The 23,640-nt window shown below is 37.8% G+C and overlaps 1 protein-coding gene across 2 annotated transcripts; it reads left to right on the top strand.

Moving 5' to 3' along the window:
• The first annotated feature begins 66 nt into the window (after nt 1–66).
• On the top strand, nt 67–23,389 carry TMEM68 (transmembrane protein 68). Of its 2 annotated transcripts, XM_084789048.1 has the most exons (8): nt 67–196; nt 6,061–6,105; nt 7,003–7,391; nt 10,271–10,435; nt 13,224–13,417; nt 18,520–18,580; nt 20,713–20,852; nt 22,112–23,389. In XM_084789048.1, the coding sequence occupies exons 3-8, from the start codon at nt 7,067–7,069 to the stop codon at nt 22,214–22,216; spliced, it is 990 nt and encodes a 329-aa protein (XP_084645174.1). In that variant the 5' UTR covers nt 67–196; nt 6,061–6,105; nt 7,003–7,066; the 3' UTR covers nt 22,217–23,389. The 2 variants fall into 2 exon arrangements, with proteins under 2 accessions (XP_084645174.1, XP_084645175.1); XM_084789049.1 differs by lacking the exons at nt 67–196; nt 6,061–6,105 and having other exon boundaries at nt 7,065–7,200.
• Nucleotides 23,390–23,640: the final 251 nt, after the last annotated feature.

Genomic DNA, 23,640 nt, shown 5'->3' with positions numbered 1-23,640 from the left:
GGAAGTGGCTACGCCTGCTACCGGAAGGGGTGGGGCGACTGGCGGTGCTACGCCCAAAGCGGCTCGGGCTTCTTCCTCTCAGATGTTTATAAGGAAGCTGGCTGCACCTGAGTGTCCGGCAGTCCCGGCAGCCCAGCCGCGGACTAGCTGCCGAGGTCGTTGGGAGCGGCTCGGTTTCCCGTGCTTTCCGCGTCAGGTGCGTCGGGCCCCTCCTGGATCTCCCCGCGCTGTTCCATCTTGTGGTATGCGTGGTGTCGGGGTCGCGGGGCGGGGAGCGGAAAGGCGGGATGGTTCCCGGGTCTCTGCGTCTGCGCCGTCCGGTTAGAGAGCCAAGTTATTTCCAACTCCTGTCACCCTCGGGTTCTCAGCGCCCGGCTCACTCTCTCTCTTTCTCTCTCTCTCTCTCTCTCTCTCTCTCTCTCTCTCTCTCTCTCTCTCTGCTCCCGTAACTGCTCGCAGCTTTTCTTGCGTAGCGAGGCGTCTCGCGTTCCGGGTGATGGCCCAGTCCCGGAGCCTGGTGGAGCTGGAGGGGGAAGTGTGAGACTGTAGTGACCAGGCCATGGGTACCGGTTACAACTGTTGGTGTGCCAACTGAGCAGGCTTGGAATCCTGGTTCATGCACTTTAGTACCCATGGGGTCTGGCAAGTGGCAGCATCAGATCATCTATCAAACGGGGCCGAGTAGCAATATCTACCTCGTGAGGCTGCAGAGAGGATTAAAGAAAACAGCACTTTTATATCTGTACACATTCGAGTCAGTCCAGACCTTGTAGATGCTGTGTTGCCGCGCGGTCGCTGGTTTTTGTTGTTGTTGTTGTTGTTGTTTTCAATTTAGCTCAACTACTAAACATTTAGCAAGAAATAAAAATGCATAAATTGGATATAGAAAACTTACAGCATTGCTGTACTGGGTGGAGGGAGAGGCATTCTGTACTAGGGGCTTTGTGAGACTGGCCAGCAGCGTCCTCAAAAACAAAACAAACTCTTGCTTGAAGGTTTTTCAATCATTGAAGACTTGGTTTGTACTATTAACATGGAAATATCATTGTCACTTTTTATGGGCTATATAAGAACTGAGATGAAACTCAGATATTTAGAATGCTCTTTTGTGTTTGTGCCACATTTGTGAATTGATGGAAATACTTTTACATTTCAAAGAAAATGTTTATTCCCACATTGTTAACACGGATTTATTTTGTCGTCAAATATATATTGAATTTAGGAGTTAGGAAGGAAAGTACTGTAGTTGTAGACACACCAGTCTAGATGTGTGTTATAGGTGGGCATGGTGGCCATGCACCTTTAATCTCAGACTTTGGAGTCAGACGCAGGCAGATCTCTCTGAGTTCAAGGCAGCTTGGTCTGCAAAGCAAGTCAGGACCATGTAGTGAGACCCTGTAGATAGATAGATAGATAGGTAGGTAGATAGATAGATAGATAGATAATGTATTGCAGAATCATTGGAGTGACTAGACCTAGAATAAAGTACAGTAGAACACCAGTTATCAAAAGAGTGCAATATTTTAGCCAAAAGTAGAAGAACATTTTTATAACAACAACAACAACAACAACAACAACAACAACAACATCTTTGAAAGGAAAGCTGGAGAAAGAAGTTTAAAATCACAAAGTTTTCTTTGTGTGTGTGTGTGTGTGTGTTTCTTTTTATTGTTAAATGACACCTGGGTGTTGGGGAGAAGGCTTATTGCTTAAAGGTGCTTGCCACAAACCATGAACTGACTCATGAAAGTTGCCCTCCACCTCCACACGAACAGCCATGGCACATGCTCACACATGCACCCTTCTCACCGAGTCAGGTAATACAATTCTTTAAAAGGTAACTAGCGACGAGTAATTGTACTTATTTCTGGGGGCACAGGGCAGCATTGCAGTGGATGGACATAGTGTGATAGTATTTGTGATCAGATGGGAGGAAGTGATAGCTCTCACCTCAGACATACTGCTTCTTTGTGTTAGGAACATTCAGAATGTTCTCTGTGAGCTGTTTTTGGATACTCATCTTGTGAACCACATATCTCCCACTGTGTTTCCCTTTGCTGTGCCCCCCCCCCCCCACCCATTAAGCTGCCCTGTGTATATCCTTCCTACTTGCCCTGGAAGCTGGGCTAAGTCACTGTTGTTTATCTCTGAGATTAACATATGAGCATGAGATGGGACAGTCTTCTCACCTCAGTTACCATAACCTGCAACGATCCTCACAGAAACTCACAGAGGTTTGTCTCAAGTGGTTCTGAGTCCATATGCTCCCAGTCAAGGGTAACTACAGCAGTGGTGGCAGCTATTTTTCATATATTTGTTGACCATTTGTACACTCTCCCAAGGAATGACTGTTGAAATCATTTGCCCTCTTTTTAATGGGATTATTTGGGCTTTTCTAGTTGAACCTTTTGACTGCAGAGTACAGTGTGGAAATAAATCAGCTGTTAGATGAATAGTTTGCAAATGGTTTTTCCCATTGTCATGGTTTTTTGTTTTTGTTGTTTTTGTTTTTTGTTTTTGGTTTTTCAAGACAGGGTTTCTCTGTGTAGCCTTGGCTATCCTGGACTTGCTGGAACTCACGGAGATCTGCCTGCCTTTGCCTGCCGAGTGCTGGAATTAAATGTGTGTGTGCCACTATGCCCAACTTGTTTTGTTTTGTTTTGTTTTGTTTTGTTTTGTTTTCGTTTCTTTGCTTTTGATGTTGTGCTTCAGGGCACAGTTTCCTCTATATTTTCTTCTGGTACTTTTAAAGTATAAAATCTAACATTGCTGTTTGCTTAAAATAAATTGGCTGTAAATATGTGCATTTACTTTTATATTCTCTGTTTGGTTCCATTGGTCTGCATGTCTGTTTTCATATCAGTTCCATGTTCTGGTTACATTGTATATAGAGGAATTTTAATCCAGCAACAAAACTGCTCTGGCTGGAACATAGCCACACCTTTAATCCTGAACAGTGAAGGTAAAGTTAGTTTGTAGAAGGAGGCATCTGTGTTTGAAAGGGACGTCTAACTGAGTCAGACAAAATGACAAACCAGAGAAATATTTGACAGAATAGGAGATGCCCAGCTCCCACAAGAACAGAGACGAAAGAGAGGTGACTAATGAGAGCAATGCAGAGGGAGAGAGAGAGAGAGGAGGCAGTTTTACTGGAGAGTTCTACAGAGAGAGGTTGCAGAGAGAACAAGGTAAACACAGGTGAAGGCAGAACAAGCTAGAGAATGAGAAGGAGCCAGAAGATTAGAACATGTTGCCAAAGTTAGTATGAGGCAAATGGAACAATTCAGTCCGAAGCTGAGAGAAGCCCCCTTGAGTCAGACAGCTTGGAGAGGAGTTTGAGCCAGAACAGATAAGTTAAATTGGCCAGCAAGAGTTCAGAAAGATCTAGAAAGGCTGAGTTTATTCAGCAGTAAGTTTGAGAGGTTGAAAACAGTTTATACCCAGATTAGATTGTATGGAGGCTAGAAGCTTCCAGGACTAGGTGTAGGTTAGCAGACGGAGGCAGTAAGCCTCAGAGACAACAATTAAATCAGGCCAGTAAACATTCCTTTAACCACACTGAAGGCAGATGCAGTCATGATGTCAACATTATTCCTGGTGCTCAGGGTTGCTTTGGTGATTTCAAGTTTTTTGTGTGTCCTGATGAGTTTGGAGTTTGTACTAGTTCTATGAATGCATTTTCCTATTTTTGTGAAATGTCTTTGATATTTTTATTGAAATTTCTTTGAATTCAAATATCATTTTGACTAGTATGCATACTTTACAATATTAATTTCTCCAGCTCATGAGTTGTTTCATCCCTGTTTTACAGCTTTCATTGTCGAGATGATTCCCTTCCTCTGTCACAGATATTCCAAGGTCTCTTTGTCTCACTTCTGGTTTCTATATACACTGTGCTCATACTGGAGATAATATATTGCACCCAAAGTTTTCACTGTGATTTATCATATGAGGTTTTCAATTTAAGTAGAAGCTTCTACTTTGTGTCATTTAGGCTTTTCTGATTTTTGGAGCATTTGGGTTTTGGGGTTGGCAGTGCTCACTTAATTTGTATAAAACTTGGTCTTGTCCTTAGTTTTAGGTATCTACCTCGGCCTTACAGTGCACACTTTGTGGATAAGGAGACTATAATTCTGTTACCAGTTGGCCTGAGGAGGTACCAAAGGAAGCTATAAAGTCACAAGATGTTAAACTTATTAAAATGTAAAGAAGTCTAGATTATTGTAGTCAGTTGGCTTAAGTAAAAGTTTCAAATTGTTAGTTGAGCCTAGGCAATTTCTTTTAACCTATTTGAAATGTTTTAATCATTTTGTCTATTAGCAATGTTTAAATTTTTTTAACAGTTTCTGAGATACAGTTCACAGTAACATGCCCCAGTTTATACTGTGCAGATTAATGGGTTCAGGCATCCTACTCTCTAAGTCCAGGATATTTCATTTTCCCTTTGATTCTCCCCAGCCCTGGCAACCACTAATTTTCCTACCTTTTTGGATTAGCTGATTTTGGTATGACATATCAATGCATACGTAATGCCTGGACATTTGCTTTTTGTAAAATTTAGTTTATTCTGCTATTTTCCAGGTTCACCCATGTTGCAGCAGGTCTCTGCTCTCTGAGTGATGCTGTCTTATATGGATATATCATTTAATCCACTTATCAGTTGATAGGCATCTGAATCTGTCCAATTTTCAGCATTTATGAATAATTATCTTATAGATGCACATGTTTTTGTGTAAATAGTGTGTCTTTAGTCTTCTTGGGTATATACCTAGTAGTAGATTTATTGGGTAATGTAGTAACATGTTTAGCTTCTCCAGAAACTGCCAGGGTGGTTTCTAAAGGCATTAAATTTTGCTATATTGAATTTTAAATGATCAAACACTGGCAAATTATGATTCAACTCTTATGGTGGATTGGTTAATGTAATGGTAGCAAGTTTTGATTTTATTATTATTATTATTATCAACTTTTGATTTTGATTTGATTAAGAAACACCTGGTACATTAGTGAAATGCCCCATTGGCTGTCTTTGAGAGAGTATTTTCAAGGGGTTGGCCCTTGGTATTGAATACAAAGGAGGAAAAGCATGCTCTTTGCTGGATTCCTCTTTTTCTGCTTCCTGTCTGTTGCCATAGTAGCACGTCTTTTATGCTTCCATACTTCCTGCCAGTTTTTCTATATTCCTTTGAACTGTGAGCCAAAATAAACCCTTCTTACTGTAAACTATTTTTTTTTTTTGAGTATTTGATGGCAGTGATGAGAAAAACAGCCAATGCAGTGATATAATAAGATGTAGGTTGAGGAGCTTAACATGTACTGTGTCATCCTCTGTGAGGAGAATAGGCTCAGTCGTCTCCCAAATCAATGCCATTGGTTACAAGGAAATCAGATGAATCCCCTATCAGTCAAAGTGTGTGCTCTGTTACAAAGTTAGAGTGATTAGTAAGACCTGACAGTCAATTAGACATCCTTAACATGATGTCAATTAGACATCTGAATTAACATGAAAATTCAGAATGTTTAATTGTTGGATAAAATGTAGTTCTTATTTTTTTCCCCTGCTTGGCAGTGCTAGAGATAAGACCCAGCATCCTATACATCCAGTGGTAGATAAGCATTTACCACTGAGCTACACCTTAGTTCCACTCCTAAATGTAAATATATATGTATTTCATTTATTTATTTATTCAGTCACCTTACAACTTGATCCCATCCCCCTCCCTCCTTCCTTCCCAGTCCCAAGCTCATGCCTCCTTCCTCCCATTTCCCCCTCTCCTTCTCAGAAAAGGGGAGGCCTCCAAGGGCTACCAACCCACCTTGGTAGATACAAATATTTTATGACTGTAATAAAACAGTTTAATGGGTGGGCGTTAGTAGAATGGTGTTAATCAATGTTAAGCTCTGTAGAATATCCTGAGTGTAACTGACTTGTGGTTTGCCCAGGCCTGTCATTATTTGTCAGACATTTGTGCTCCTGCTATTTATTTCATGAAAATGTAAATTTAAGGTACTAATGATTTTTGTTTAATAATATATTCCTTTTGTTTACTGTGTTTTCAGAATACATATATTGAAGCTATATACAGGATATTTATGTAATTTCTGGTAAGTCAAGTAATTGTTTTATAGAGTATGTTCATACAATATCATATAATGTTTGTTTGTTTTTTTCTAGACAGGGTTTCTCTGTGCAGCCTTGGCTATCCTATACTTGCTTTGTAGACCAGGTTGGCATCAAAAGCACAGAAATCCACCTGCGTCTGCCTCCCTGAGTGCTGGGATTACAGGCATGCACCACCATACTCCCCTCATACAATATTTTTGTGGCTGTGTTTTTAGTCTTTTATGTTTTAATAGAAATTTTAGTGACTGTAAGATAAAAAGTGCAGTTTTAAAAGTTTTGTAATATCAAAAGAGAGGATAAGCTCTTCTGTAAACCTGGTTCTCTATAAAAGAACATCTATGTGTATGTCATCCTTTCCAAAGCTTTGGATGACTGGGCTGAATCAGATACTCATGCCGTCCTTTGTGAAGGACACTGTGGCTCCAGTATAAAAAGCACAATGCTGAGCATGACCTGCGGAAGGAATGAGTTAGAGTACCAGTTTGAGCTGCAATTTCATTCTGCAGCAGCTTTTCCCTCTTAACCACAGCTTGCAAGTTATTTCAAAAGACAAACCCAACCCACTTCATGATTTTGTAGACAAAACCTTTTCTAAGCATTAAAATGCACTACTCATCTTTGGTACTACAGATGACTCTCCAGCCAGGCGGGGGTGGGACACGCCTTTAATTCTAACACTGAGGGAGGCAGAGGCAGGTGGAGCTCTGTGAGTTTGAGGCCAGCCTGGTCTGCAGAATGAGTTCCAGGCTAGCCAAGGCTACACAGAGAAACCCTGTCTCGAAAACAACAACAAAAAGACTCTCCATAGCACTTATGTAGACTAAAGTATTGAGCTGTGTTGCTGTGAAGAGAATAACTGCATTATTTTTCCCTTGTAGCGTTGAAGTTAAGACATATGGCAAGGAAGAAAGAGACAGAATTTGGAATTCTCATCTAAAGAAAATGATAGACAGCAACCAAACCTGTGCTGCAGGGCAGGACTCTGTGCCCTACATGACTTGCATGATTCACATTCTTGAAGAGTGGCTGGGTGTGGAGCACTTGGAGGACTATCTGAATTTTGCAAACCATCTCTTGTGGGTTTTTACCCCATTGATACTTTTAATTCTTCCTTACTTTACTATCTTTCTTCTCTACCTTACTATTATTTTCCTCCATATCTATAAGAGGAAGAACATGTTAAAAGAAGCCTACTCTCATAATTTGTGGGATGGTGCGAGGAAAACAGTGGCAACTCTGTGGGATGGACATGCGGCTGTTTGGCATGGTAAGCAGTGATGCTGCAGTCTCTGCTGCCTTGGTGTGTAGCACTGACGCCACAGGTCTGCTTATGGACTGGGAAGTTACAGAAAACTAGAATGGAAGGGAGGCTTACAATTCCTTGTTGATCTCTTTACATGTATCGTGTATTATATGTTGTTAGATGATTTTTCCTAAACATATTTATTTCTGTTCAAGAATCACACAGTTCTTAATTATTATAAACCAAAATATGAAAAGTGATATTTAAAACATCTATAAAATTGCTTACAACTGTCAACCTTTTTTTTCTTACCACACAAAGTACTAGCTTTTATTGTGACATTTTCATATGTAACTGTCAATACACTTTGTTCTTAGTCACTGCCTCGTCCTTTTTCTTCTCACCATCTCTACCCCTGCTGTTCCTGCCCCTGTAAGCAGTCCTTCTGCGTTCACTTCACATGTGCCCCTCCTTCCGTTTTCCTTTAGACCTCTTTCTATCCTCACGTTCCTCTTTCTATTTCATAGTGACTGCTTTTTCTTGCTGCTTTCCAAGATTAAACTATCTTTCTTTCTTTCTTTCTTTCTTTCTTTCTTTCTGTCTATGTATCTATCTATTTACCTATCTATCAATCAATCTATCTATCTATCTATGCGTACGTGTGCATATGTGGGTGACTGCACTGGTAAAGGCCAGAGGAGGGTGTCAGATACCTTGGAGCTGAAGTCACAGGCTGTTGTGAGCGACTTAGCATTGGTGATGGAAACTTCACTCAGGTCCTGTGCAACAGCAACAAGTCGGCTGGGCTGTCTCTCCAGACACACTTGGTTTTGGTTTTCGAGATAAGGTCTTGATATATAGTCTAGCCAGTGTGGAATTTTTAATCCTTCTTTGGCTTCTAATACAGCAAGTGTCACCATGCTTGGCTCAAAGAAACTTTTTGTTTTAGTTTTACTTCTTAGAGACAGGTTCTCTGTGTAGCCGTGCCTGCCCTAGAACATCTATGTAGACCAGGCAGGCCTTGAACTCACAGAGATCTGCTTGCCCCTGCTCTAAGCTGTGTAATACATCGGGCCTGCACTGGGGATTCAGGGCCAGAAGTCATGGTATTGAGTCTGGCAAACAGCAATTATACGGTTTGGATGCTCTGCATTCCTAATATTTACTCATTAGATCCCCACTGGCCAATACAGGTCTCTGCTCACACAAGGCAGTATTTCAGCACACATGTGTCTGTCTCAGAGCTGCAGCTTGCTGGTCTTAAACCAGTAACATTTATGGACATAATATATGAGACATGTTAGGAATTTACATCTTCCCCAACATATACATTGCTTATATTTTAATATATGGTAAGCAATCTGAATTTATATGTGAGTGGATAAGACAATATAGGTAAATTTAAGCACTATTTACACTGGAATTCCAAGGTAATTTTAGGTATTGCTTATGGTTCAGAGGAAATACAGCATTCGGCACCGAGCCTGCTTTAATGTTTTATTATGTTGAGATATTTGTCTGGATAAGTGACACTTCTTAAAAAGTTTATCTGTGACATAAATAAAAAGACATTTGTATCTGTACTTTGATTTTGTTTTACACAATTAAATTTTAATGTGTGCTTTTTAAACCTCAGAATCTTTAAAAAAAAAAAACACACATCAATTTAGGAAGAAAAAAAAAGCTACCTAAAGGTTATGATGCAAATGAACTTTGTTAAAATTTTGGTCTATTTATCATTTGTATATGTATGGCCAAATACATGCCATTAATCCATCTTATAAATATGACTTTTAATAATTTAGAAACTTATTTAGTAACTGGTCACTGAACAAGTTTTATCTCTTTATAATGTTTTTACTACTTAAAAATATACCAGAATCTGCTCAGTATTTTACATTTTGAAGTTAAAATTCACCCTCAGATTGTACATATTCTATAATTTTTCCAAACATTTTGTGACTCTATAAAATACAAAGAGACACTAGTTTGACGTTTTTAAAGTAACTCATTTTTGTTTGGTTGGTAATGAGTCAGTGAAGTCCCTACCCTCAAGTGGCTAGCAGTCTTCTAACTCAAACCTTTGATTTGATTTTTTTAAAAAAGCCCTGTTCCTGGAAAATAGGAATGGATTCTTAAAAGTTAGGTTCTTAACATTTTTTCCCTTGACATTCATATAATAAGGGAAAGTCCTCAATAGCCTTTGTGTTTTAAAGAAAATTAAAATTTATGTATGATAGCTTAACTGCAGTAAGATCACTGTATGTATCGTAGATCCCAAAGTATACTGTTGGACAGATAAGATTTTTAATTCTCTTCATAGTAGGAGCCTACTTACACTAAATATACATCTGCAAGAAAATGCAAGGGCATCCACAGCTAGGCGGTGAATCATTTGTGGCTAAGAAGCATGCAAAGCCACGAGCCTGGAGAGGCTGGTTGTTCCCAGCTGTCCAAGCAGCCTTCCCTAGGCACATCTCGGACCACGACCCTTTCTCCACACTCCAGCCTCTTGTGCCAGCCAGCTTGCTGCTGGGGTGGATTCTGTCCTTGGCTCATCCAGGCCCTATCCCTATGCTTGGTCTAGCTTTCCTCGGCTGCCTTCCTCTTCTCCAGTCATCCATAACTGAAGGCTCACAGCTCTGCTCTGGCTTTCACCCCCATTCCTGGGCCCCTTGCTGGTGGATCCCTTGACCTTCCTGGACTCCAGCACCACTCTGCTATGTCTTCACTCAAGGGCCATGTGTATTCTCTCCTGCTGTGCAACCATAGAACCAAATTATTCTATGTCTACAAGGAAGGGAGAAGAATGAGAAACTATCAAAGGGGGAAGGGACCAGGAAGGCAGAGACAGGCTTTTAAGTTACTGCATTTTATGTATTGGCAACTTGTCTTTCAAACAGGTTATGAAGTTCATGGCATGGAAAAGATACCGGAAGGACCAGCACTTATAATTTTTTATCATGGAGCTATTCCCATAGACTTTTACTACTTCATGGCTAAAATTTTCATCCACAAAGGCAGAACTTGCCGTGTAGTAGCTGACCACTTTGTCTTTAAAATTCCAGGTAAAATTTAACTGTATGTAGTGATCAAATTATGTGGTAGTCTCTCTTTAGTAATATTTTTCAAAAGTATTTTGCCTCTTTAGGGAAATTTTTTTTTTTTTTGAAAAACATCTAATTATACAATTTAATGTATCTTTAAAAAATAGCCCCAAATGTGATCTACTTTTTATTTGTTTTATGGACAGTCTTGCTCTGTTGCCTAAACTCACCTTGAGTGGGTAATCCTCCTGCCTGAGCTTTTCAGAGGCCTGGATTTCCAGGTGTGGCCACCACTACTAGCTCTAGTTATACTTAACCATTTTCCCTCCCTTTCTCTCTCCCTCCCTCCCTCCCTCTGTCCCCACCACCGGCTCTAATATTCCCTTGCTTTTTCCTCCCTCCCTCCCCCTTCTCTCTTCCCTCTCCCTCTTCTCTTTTTTTCCCCCCTAGTACGGGGGATTGAATCCTAGGGATGAATACATGCTAGGCAAATGCTCTGCCACTGAACTATAGCTCTCCAGTTTAATTTCTTTTTCTTTATTAACAGAACTTTTGTTAGTGTTTTCCAAGGTTGGTTTTTTTTTTTTTTTTTTTTTTTTTGGTTTTTTTAGATCTTTTAAAAACTGAGGCAGCATCTTGCTGTGTTACCCAGACTAGCTTTCAGCTTATAGTCTTATGTAATCCTTGTGCCTCAGTCTACCAAGTCGGTGGAACTACACACATACATGCCCAACAGCAGTCTTAAATCTTGAACTTTGGTTGTTTCTGACTGTGATGCTGGAGAATGAACACTAGGCAGGTGCCCTGACCCTGAACTATATCCCTAACCCAAATCTTGAACTTTCAAGTAGAATTTAAAAATGATACATATTGTTCTATACAAGGTAGTTCAGTTTTCATATTTTCTGTAAGATAATGTTTTTTTTTTTTTTTGTTTAATGCTGTTAAAGCTTAATAGCAAATCATAATTGGGGAAAATACTCATGGAGTATTTCTCTACACTATCCTAAAGAGTGTGTGTACATCTTACGTCTCTTCCAGTATGTGCTGCCTCATAGACTTAAGCTCTTGAGATTGGAGACTGCCTTTTAAGTCTCTTTATCATGACTTTATATCTTTTAAAAAGTTTAGTCAAATTGTTTAAGATAAAATAGTTACTTTAAAAAATCATTGAATGAAATTACTGAGAATAAATCTTACTTTCTTTCATCACTAAATCACTAGACACAAGCCAGGAGAATTGATAGTATGTTCTCTCGAGTAATAAAAGCAAAGCTGGCCCAGCAACCAGACTCAAACCCAGCAGCGAGTTAAGAACAATCTACTCCAGTGCCTCCCATACATATGGTTAGTGCTTTAGTATATGTTAGAACACCTGTTTGTATTTTGTGTCTACGTTAAATCAGATATAAGGCTTTCCTTTAGAAAGAATGTGACGACTTTGTGTAGATTGGGAACGGATGGATATTATCACACTGTAAACAGGGTATTTTGATTTTTTACGAGACATGTTTTTACACATTTACAAGCAATTTTGTGGCATTTATTCTTACCTATAGATTTAATGTAAGTGTTACCATCTTTCAGTGGCTCCAACCCCTGTCAGGTTTTGGACATTAGACCTAGGGCCTTCTATGTACTTACCAAACAATCATACCACTGATTTACATAGAATCCAGGGACAGTTTTATCATATGGCTCAAGTGTTTACTTAACTATTCTTTTATGGAGCACAGGTTTGTTTCTAGCCTTTTCATAAATAAGAAGCATTTTTGGTGTTTTCAAACAGTTTCCTTTATGCTCATACTGTATTTTGACATTGATTTACCTTTAGTCATTGATAATTTTTCATGAGAATTTTTGTATTTTATCTTGTGATTTATGGACCCTCCCTTCCATTTACTTTGAGAGTACATCTGATTTAAGTCAGTGCAGTTTTCGTGCAGGGTTAGCATGACTTAAGTCTTGGCACTTATAATGTTGTTTTGTCAATTTAAGGCAATGGGAAGCTATGTTAGTCTGCCCAGTGCTACAAACTATCCAAGTTCTCGCAGTCTCAAGAGGAAAATACATGTACACTGACAGTCACACAAAGTTCCGCTGGAGGGTCTCTATTAGAGTACCTCTTTATTGGCAGGATGTCTTTCATGCAGGAATAGTCAGTTTGAAAGCTGTATAATATTAAAGTTTGGAATTAGCTGTTCTGAACTGAATACCCTTCCTCAGTTGGTTAAAAACTCTCAATGATATTTGCTATTGTTATAAAAATGAGCATCAGTCAACATTTTATTTCAGTAGAGGTGTTTATAGTCTTAGCTAATTTTTGGTGTGGCTGAACATAGTCGGGTTGCATTATCTCAGGTGGTTCCTGTTACAGGGTTAGTGGGAGATGAGGTTTTTGCCTTGAAGTTCAGTGAAAGGCACTTAGGGCTGAGTGCAGCAGGGACCTTTGCTGTGTGACTTTGAAGAGCTACCTAACTTTTAAGCCTGAGATTTGTCATCTGTACAATGAGGAGAAGAATCCTCATTTTTCATGCTAGTTTTAAGTTTTAATAAGAGTGTGAAAATGTAAAGTAGCCACAGTAAGGAACTGATCAGTCAGGAAGTAATCAATAGGTGTTCAGTAAGGTATATACTACTTACCTTAGTAAGTAGGTGAAGCTGGTCTTAAACCTTAAGAGCTATTCACTTAAGAAAGTTTATAAAAGTACGGGTAGTAAATTGCATAGATGATGGTGAATTTTGCTCTGAAAGAATTGAACAAGATCAAGATATATCTTTGTGATTATTATTATTATTTTTTTAACAGGGTTTAGTTTACTACTTGATGTATTTTGTGCTCTTCATGGACCAAGAGAAAAATGTGTTGAAATCTTGAGGAGTGGTCACTTGTTAGCTATTTCACCGGGTGGAGTTCGAGAAGCCTTACTCAGTGATGAGACCTACAACATCGTATGGGGTAATCGTAAAGGCTTTGCTCAGGTTGCCATTGATGCAAAAGTGGTGAGTCATACCAAACTAGCTATTCAAGCCAAGCTTAGTTGAATTTCAAAAAAGTGCTTAGGAAGCGCATCAAAGTATATGAAGCCAGATTCTCTTATTCTAATAGCATATATGTTAGTATAGATAACAATTTGTAGGCATGTGAGAAGCCATCATAAAAAACTGATCTAGAAATTTGTCAAGTGTCCAACAGGGTTATATTTTTGAGTTGTACATTCCACGTTTTTCTTTACTAGATTTGCAAGTGTGTATACAGCCCTGCCATTTTTTCAGCTACTCTCTTTTAGGATACAGTCAGCTCATTCCATGTGTTTTAAGCCTTTGCCGACTTTGACATGAATGAGTTGGTGTGTTTCATGGATGAATTTGGTTCATTAGTTCTTTGTGTGTAATTGGTTTTTATACCTACACATGTACTATGTGACTAATGTCATTTTTCATCAAATGTAATTAGCTGTTTTATAGTATAATGACAAGAAATGGACAGTGATGTAACAGATATTTTTAAAGCGCTTTCCAAATGATGTCACTGATAAAATTAGATATAGTTGGGAGATTTCACTGTAATTATTGTGCTTACTAGACCAAATGGTAAGAATGTGCTTTTGGTACTTTTTTAGTCTCTTGCTTTCCATATCACATTTTATCCTAAGGAACACTAGTTTTCAGCAGGGGACATTGCAGTCCCTTGCTGGACTCTTGCTGTTTTCTTTAAGCCAAGACGTTGAGTCAGCTGCAGTAACTTTTAGCATTTCTGGTTGCTGATTTTAGAGACCAGTCTGCGTCTGGTTTGACAGTGCAACATGTAAATTTAGACTGTTTATTAAAAAAAAGAAAAGATTGTGGGTGACTCATTCTAACTTAAGATTAATATCTAAAGAAGAATGAATTTTTTATGTTTGAATTACAAAGTTTACAGTAAAACAAAATACTACAAAGAGCTCAGTGGTTCTTTTCTCTCATGTCCCTGTGCGTGTGCTTATATGTGATTCCTAGAAGTCATTGTATAGCGCTGTGGCATGGGCTTCTAGTTTAAATTAGTCTATGTCCTAACTTTTTAAGTAACGTGTTTTTAAGCAGTACAGTCCTACAGTAGATTATAAATTCTTTGAGTTCAGGGGTTTTGTATTTAAATCCTTAGTGTAGTGATCTTCTTTGAGAAGGGTTTAAGGATTTGTTGAGTTAATTTTTCTGTCTTTAAACACAGATTATTTAGCTCAGCAAAAAGCTTTTTAATTTATTAATGCATTTGTTGTGCTAGTAATAAAGAAAACTGACTAATAACATATTTTACCCATTTTCTAAAGAATTTTATAAGTGCAGATGTGGAAATCAGAACTGTAACTGTCTGTAATATGGTATACAAAAGACTGCATGTAGCTGTGCAAAATTAAGAATAATCAATGCAATCTTTTAAAGTAAGAATAACCACAATCCTAAATTAAAACAGAATAATTCTAAATTAAAACAGAAATTTTCTTTAAGTTTACACTTTGAAAGACTTAGTTTTTAATATAAATTTCAGATAAAGATAAAAATAATTCTGAAGCTTGTAAGTTTATCATGGAATTCTAATTCTTCATCCTTATGTTTATAACTGTTTGGTTTTTTGTTTTGTTTGGCATTTTATTTTATTTTATTTATGGTTTTTCAAGACAGGGTTTCTCTGTGTAGCCTTGGGTGTCCTGGACTTGGTTTTTGTAGATCAGGCTGGCCTCGGACTCACAGCAATCCCCCTGCTTCTGCCTCCCTGAGTATTAGGATTAAAGGCATATGTCAGCATACCTAGTATGTTTATAGTTTTCAGTAGTATATCTCTTAGGAGACTTGAAAGGGAAATGACAAAACTTTTTAGATTTTTAAATTTTATGGTAACTTTTTACAAAATTCCAATAACTTGAGAGGTAGCATTCTATAAATTTAAAATAAATATAAAATTTAATGCTGTGAATTTGCCAATATTATAAGTCTGTCTGATTGACAGTTTACAGCACTTTTGAGTTTGTCTCAGGGCTCTACATGGTAAGGGAGTGACATGTAACATTTGACTGTCGTGCTTCACAGCCCGTGGGTTACCTAAAGCCAGATAGTTACATCACAGTTCATAACAGCAGCAAAGTTACAGTTAGGAAGTAGCAATGAAAATAGTTTTGTGGTTGGTGTCACCACAACATGAGAGCTGTATTAAGGGGTGGCAGCTCTAGGAAAGTTGAGAACTGCTGCTTTCATGTTATAGATGAGGAGACTCAGCCGAGAGAGATGGAGGGATGGAAGAGATCTGATGGCAGCAAGGCAGCCACAGAGCAGCTTGCAGATCAGGCAGCCGTGCTGTTGCCATCCCTGACTTTATTTCACAGTGAGTGCAGACATCAGAGATTGAAAGAGCCTTCAAGAGACGTGAGGAAAACTTTGCAGCAAAATATTTGCATAGTTTTAAATGATAACTGTCCCTTGATAGTTCAAATCAAACTTCCACAAACATTGAGAAAACACTTAAAACTATGGACATACCATTAGCTACATTTAAGAATGAACTACCTGGCTGAGCGTAACTCATGGCAGGGTACTTGTTTAGCATGTGCTCGGCATTAAGTTTGATTCCTCAACAATGTTCCCCACCCCCTACCCCCCGAATAACTTGAAAAATTAACTGGACATACTAAAAGAAGCTAAAAGTGGGATCCAAATGTAGTGACAAAATATCAGCAGAAAATATGAAAAGGTCATTTGAGTGGAACAGACTTATGTGTACCATATCCTACACTCTATTTTGTGATTTTCTGAAGGTTCTGTTTAGGTAGTTTCACATCCAGGTTGGGAAAAATTAATTTATTTACTTGAAAATAAATAACAAATGTAAAAGAAAGGAACATTGTATTTAAGAATTGTTTATTTGTGTTACTTTATCCATAAAAACTTTTGATATAAAGTTAATTATTATACTTCTCCCAACTCTTCATATGAAAATAAGACTTAGATTTCATAAGCAACTTGTTTAATATGTCCTATATTTTTACTTATGCAGCTGTCTCATATACAAATTTGTACAAGGAAAGGGTTAAATAGCTGTACAAGATCAAGTTGTAATAAGCTAGTGCTGTGTTTGTACTAATGGAAGCTTGTTGCACTCAAAAAACATAGGTTCAGAGTATACAACGTGGAAGATTGAGCCAAGTTGGGCAAGCTTTCTTCTATGAAGTGGCTTCTGGAATGTTCTGCTTCAGAAGTTTAGATACTTAAGCTAAATCAGTTAAATGAGTTGAACCTAAATCATCTTCATGAAGTGCACACTGTGACACAGGCTTTTGGAATCATGACCGTCTATATACATGGTCAGTAGTTACAGTTAAGAGAGAAAGGCAGTCAGTGTATCTGAGCTGAGCAGCTTTCCATTTCTTCTGTGCATTCAGAGTTCTCAATCCTTGGAATGTAATTTTTAAAACTTTAGGATTTTTATCTACTTTACAAAACTTGTAATCTCGTAGATAGCAGTGGACATTTTACAGAAGAATTCAGTGCCCATTATCATCCTTAGTTTCATAAATTAACCTCATCAAATTAAACATCCTTCACTTGGCAGTTTTGTCTGCTTTTTCTAGTGTTGAGATTACTGTTGCTTGATTATGACCTCTGTATTTACAGAACATGGTTCATTAGAAGCATTGCCTTTCTGTTATTTACTCATTTCTAATTTAGTTCATCCATAACTTCCTTTTATCTCATCTATTACAGGTACTTTTCTAAGTGCGAGGGATACAAGAGTGAACGAAACATGTATTAGTTGTCCCTGAAATATATTAGATGTCTTTCCTCTGGTAAGAGGAGAGAAACAGCAAGTGATCAGCTAGTTCAATGTGAGAATAAGTTTTATGAAGTTTATCCTTGTGTTTTCTAGTCTCTAAAACTGAGTGAAAAAGACAATATCATTTTCTAAAACTCTGCAGGTAAAGGCATATAGTTCTGTAAATATATGAAACATGAACACACGTACATGTAGCTTTATCTACTTAAAACATTTACTTCAAAATTTGCTTATATATGAAAATATTTTGACATATTTACTGTTTACAATAACATAACCTTCCTGTATGATACTTTCTATTTTCTTATTTTATAACATTTACCAAACATGTCTATTATTAAATTTCACATTTAACCATTGATGTTCATGGGACATCCTATAAACTTGTTATTTTAAATTCTTTAATTTATACACTTTTAAAAATCCTTATATATACTATTCATTGATACTGAACATCTTGTATTTACTGGGCTCATAAAAATATTGTGTTACTAATTCCATGAGAATATCTTGCTGAAACCTATCATTTAAATTTATATATAGTTTCCCTTTGTCTTAGTTACTTTTCTGTTTCTGTGGCCATTCCATGATGAAGATAGCTTATAAAAGAAAGCATTAAATTTTGGGCTCACAGTTCCCGAGGGTTACGGTCCACGACCATCATGGCAGGGAGCGTGGCAGCAGGCAGGTAGGCATGGTGCTGGAGAAGGAGCTGAAAGTTCACATCTGATCCATGAGCTGGAGGCAGAGAGAGCTAACTGTGACTGGTGTGGGCTTTTGAAACCTCAGAGTCCATCCTCAGTGACACATCCTCCAACAAGGCCACACCTCCTTGTCCTTCCTAAGCAGGCCCACCAGCTGGAGCCTGAGAATTCACATTGTGAGCCCCGGGGCCGTTCTCACTACCAGCACACCCTTCAGACTGTCTTCATCTTGTAACTTCAGTGAGCGTGAGCATGAGCATATTATTTAAGGAACAAGTAAAACTAGTTTCCCACATTCATTTTATTTAATGAAATTAATGAGTGTTATAACATTTGTGAGTTTCTAAGGTGTATCTATAAGGAACATGGTAGATGAAATGTGTGCTCCAACTAGAGGATGGCTTTTCCAATTTATATTTTCATAAATGATCGAGTCAGCTTTAGTCTGATAAAGCATACCACCTTAGGTGCACCTTTAGTGTTCAGATCTATTGTTAGGATTTCAAATGTGCCCTCAAAAAATTTGCCTTAGTGACTCAATGGAGACCTTAAGTGGATTTACATATTTACTTTTTAATTCAAATTCTTTTCTTTAGCCCATTATTCCTATGTTTACACAAAATATTCGAGAAGGATTTAGATCACTTGGAGGAACAAGTAAGTTCTTATTCATATGGTTTTTAATTGTAGTATAATAGCTAATACATTTGGGGCTTTGAACCCTATTAGGAAAATTTTTGGTTTTTTTGTTGTGGTTTTGTTTTTGTATTTTGTTTTGGGGGAAATTTTTTTTTTGAGACAGTCTTATTGTGTAGTTCTAGCTGTCCTACACTGCACCTGGACTGGGTAGACCAGGCTGGCCCCAAACTCACTGAGATCCATCTGCCTCTGCCTCTGCCTCTTGAGTGTTGGGGTCAAAGGCATGTACTACTATACCTGGTGACTGTTGAATTATTAATTTTAGAAATGAATATTTAGATACTGTTCTATATAAATTCTTGTGATATTTGGTTGTAAGTGATAACATTTATTTTGTGGGGACTGGACATTGAGACTTTTATACCGTATAGCCAGCCTGGCCTCAGACGTGTGATTTTCATACTTCAGCCTCCTGAGTTCCTGAGAGATACTATGTCTTTGTTAAGAATATTATATACATATTAAAGTTTATTTGAAAGGACTTTTTAAAACTTTACAGTGTTAAACTATGTTGATAATGTTTAGAACACATTTATGTACTATTAACTGAAGAAACTAGCTTTAAAATTGTATGAGCTACATAGTAAGCTAAGATTGGCATTAAAGAAGATGAGGATGTCATTTGCTTTGGTTTATCCTGTTTAATATAGTTACATTGATAAGTTATTTTATCTGTCTTTAGTTTACTACTTAAAAATTTACTTTAATATTACTGTAAGAATAAAACTCAGGATTTGTTTCTCTTTGGAATGTTTTGGAAATCTCAGCTTGTTTTCCACCTGTGGTTTATATATCATGTTCAGCTGACTGTATTTTATGTAACTGTTGCTGTTCCTTATTCACATAGAAACCCCATAGCTAGCCTTAAATTGCTATTGTTTTTAACTTAGTTTTTTACATTTAACTTTGGAAATTTTATTTAATTTTCTGTTAATCTTTTTTTATAATGCTAAATCAGAAATTATTATTGATTTGGGGGGGCTTTTTTATTATAGGTTACTTTCAAAATTCTGTTGGCTGCTTTTCAATCTTATATAACTTTAAAATTCAGTACTTCTAAACTAAATGTGTATTGCCTTTTATTTCAACTTTATTCAATTTGTTTACTAATTCATTCGTTCACTCATTCATTTTTGAGGCAGTCTCACTGGTGCAGCCTTGGGTGGTCTGGAACTTGTTATATAGACTAGGCTGGCCTTGACCTCACAGAGATCCACCTACTTCTGTCCACCTCGCCCCGTGTTGGACATATAGGCATACATCACCACAACTGGCTAACTTTAATTTTTGGGAATGTTACTTTAGGTGTGACAGTACATTTTGTGTTTTTATATGTAGTCAGTGTTTTCAATACATAACTATATATTTCATGAAACTTTCACCTTTTTGGATTTCGTTTATGCTGGGGTTTTGTTTTGTTTTTTTTTAACCTTCTCCACTTACTTATTTTTAATACTTTTCAACTCATTCCTGCTGAATTTGAAACGTAGTCATCCCTAGTCGGCCAGTGTGTGGGTCTGCATAACTGTGCTTGTACTCCCTTGTCTCTTTCTGTTGTACATGGAAGCACTTGCTATGTGTCCCTCAACATTGCAGCTTGCAGCTTTTGCTGGCGCTTCTCAGCCTTTGCTGTGCAGTAATAGGAACTGGTTAGTCTTTTACTAGTCTTATGTCTTTAAAATGTCACTTGGTCTTTTAATGAGTTGATTTAGTTTTTCTTTTTAGATTTATAGAGAAAACTGAGTACAAAGTGTGGAATAATCTTGTATGTCCCTTCAGCGGTCTCTAGGGTCCTTCCTTATGAGTACCAGTGTGCTGCATCTGTTACGGCTGATGCAAGCTTACCTTTAAGGGATGCTGTGCTGGTCATATAGCTCAGTGGGGGACCACTTGTGTAGCACGTGTGAGGCAGTGGATTCAGCTCCCAGCTTCAGAATCCTAAGAGACATGTGTGCACATACACATATTAATTGCTAAGAGATGATATTTTTGTCACCTTCCTGTAAATCTTGTGTAATTAATTAGAAAATGTACAGTTATATGCATAGCATATTTGTCCAATAAAAGTGATTTTGCTTACTTTTAAACAGGATTATTTAAGTGGCTGTATGAAAAATTCCGCTATCCATTTGCTCCAATGTATGGAGGCTTTCCTGTGAAGTTGCGGACCTACTTAGGTGATCCCATTCCATATGACCCAAAGATAACAGCAGAAGAATTAGCTGAAAAGGTAATCTGTGTTGGCTTTCTTAGTCTTAGGACAGGTTTCTGTTTTAAATTTTTTGAAATTTCCTTGTTTATTTATCATATGCCAGAAATTCTTAAACAGTGACTTTGCCCTGTGGGAGACATTTGGCAAGGCCCAGAGACATTTTTACTGACATGAGCGAGTTTGGATGGGATATACTACAGAATTTAGTGTTTAGAAGCCACGGATAGATTCATAAGCATCTGCAGGAAATCTATAAATATGTTTCTATATCTGAGGTTTTAATAATAAGAACCAGAGTTAAGGACAAAGCCAGAATTGATCCTAAAGAGTTAGAACTCAGGTGTTGTGTAGTGACTGTGGAAGCCTTGAGGTTTACAAGGCAGAGAGGTAAGAAAACACTGAGTGGCAGAAAGTCATGAGGACTTTTTAATGTTAGTGTTCTCAGTAATCTTGAAAAGAGATGAGGAATTGTGAGGATGAGAAAAGACTACTCAGCTTGGAATTCTGCTTTTAAAGAGTCTAAAACTGAAAAAAGAACAATAAGCAGTATGTTAGTGAATAACTTAGAAAGTAGGATGCATATAGGTGTTTGTTGTTGCTGTCCCATGCCACTGGGTATCAAAGCCAGGGCCTGGCTCATGCTGAGCAAGTGGCTCTACCACTGAACTACACATGCTGATTGTGTGTTCTGATGATAACTTTTATTCTAACCTTTATATACTGTGTGAGTGAGATTTTGTTTAAAACATTTTGAATTATGATGGCAAATATGCAAGCTTTCTGGGCATAGTAGTGTCCCATTAATGTGCCATTAATCCCAGCTCTGGGGGATAGAGCAGAGGTAAGCAGATCTCTGTGAGTTTGTGACCAGCCTGGTCTATTATAGCGAGACCCTGTCTTAATCAAAGCAAGATGAAACAAAACAAAAATAGGTATACTTACGGGTCAGTTCTGTCAAATGCACCAGTGTTGTTGAACAGAATGTATCCTGAAGATTTTTTGCTATGAAAAACTGGGTCTGTTCCCACTGAACACTGTCTTCTAGTTTCTCCCTCTACTAAGCACCTAACAAGTCCCCAAAACCTAAAATACTCAAATAGCTAGAGGAAAGCAGAGGCAGTAACCTCCAAGACATGGGTGTGTTTGCGGGGGGGGGGGGAGGGGGCGGAGAGGGATTCTTTTGCAAGTAGTGTTCCATGAGGACCCCACAAGATGATCTGTGCTGAGGCCGAACCAACAGTGATGTTTGTTTGTTTGTTTGTTTGTTTCCTAAATAGACCAAGAATGCTGTTCAAGCTTTGATTGATAAGCACCAAAGGATACCGGGGAACATTAGGAGAGCTCTGCTGGATCGCTTTCACAGAGAGCAGAAGGTTAATTAGCAGAAGACTTAATGTATCTGTAGTGACAAGCTCACATCTTTGATACTGTCTTTTGAATTTTTGTAGGTTGTATAATAGTGTTTTTAAAACATCAAAGCATCTTTCTTAGAATTTGTTGATTTAAACTTATATTGTTAAGCTTGTCCTTTCAATCAGTTGTGTCAAATTTAATATGTAACCCATCACTTGCTTGACTCAGAAAATGATCATGTTGCATTAGCAATCTTTAATAGTATATGATAAACGGTTTCTTAGGGTTGAGTCTTGATATCAGCAGTTTAGGTTAAGCAGACTTTTCTAAATTTTGCTTCTTATGTCTTTGTCTTTTGTGCCAATATGGTAGTAAGAGCGTGCATGTGTTAGGGTACAGCACTTGCTTAATTTAGATGAGCGATGCCTTTATGAATCTGCCCTTCATTCCATTCACAACTGCAGGTAAGTTGTGAAATGCTTTGCCCTCAATGGTTTATTAGAAGCATGACAGTGCTAGGTGGTGAACATCGTTTTAAGTTCCTTATGTCTGCTGTGATAGATACGTGTAGTGAAAGCTATAACTGAATTGATTCCTGAGTCCCTTAGGAGTTATGTCCACTGGACGGTGAAGCTACTCCTTCAGGTGTAATGTCCAGTTGCCAAGCACATGAAAGACATGGACTGTTTTATAAGTCAAATCACTTTTATTTGTAGTATTTATTTACTGGATTGTTTAGTATTTATTTTGAATAAGTAAGTAAATATATAGGATGAGTTGTCAGCAAGGTGTTTTATAGTATAAAGATAAAATCATGGTCGTGCTCTGTACTTCGTGTTAGAAGCTGATTCTCAGCTGAGGAATAACAAACTAAGGATACTCTGGTCTCGCTCAGTATCATGGCTCCTTTTGCTGGGTTTTGTAGCCAGTCATGTGGCTTATTATTTCAGTAAAATTACTTGAATGATGAATTTGTGTAAACATGGAACCCTCTGAAAATGTAATTGTTTTTGATTTGTTGTCTTCTTGAAAATTGATTTTTAAAGTATTTAAACAACAAAGTATCATAAGTCTACTGCAGTATGTCCCTTTCCACCTTTGTATTTCTTGGATTTTATATGGACTTTTTACTACAAGTGTATATTTATGATATGTATAATGTATATAGAAATGATGTGAAAATAAAGTTGAAGTGTAACTCATTCTCTTGTGAAGTTGTGTGTGTCACATCCTGTAAAAATGATATTTTTGTTTTACTCTCCATATTCCTCAGCAGTCATTTCTTTTATCTTAGCCATAATAAATACAGTATACTTCCCTTGTAGTCAATATATTTCAGATGCAACTTCGTGCAAGGAGTCACTTTGCTGCCATGCCCTCCTCCCCTCTATTTGTGAACCTTTCCTGATTCAAAACTGATAAATAGTCCCGTTGTGGGTGGACAAAAGGCTAT

Source organism: Acomys minous (assembly GCF_964271855.1).
Source record: "Acomys minous genome assembly, chromosome: 1".
Classification (NCBI taxonomy): Eukaryota; Metazoa; Chordata; class Mammalia; order Rodentia; family Muridae; genus Acomys; species Acomys minous.
The sequence above is the reverse complement of the archived record's forward strand: the minus strand, read 5'-3'. Positions and strand labels throughout refer to the sequence as shown.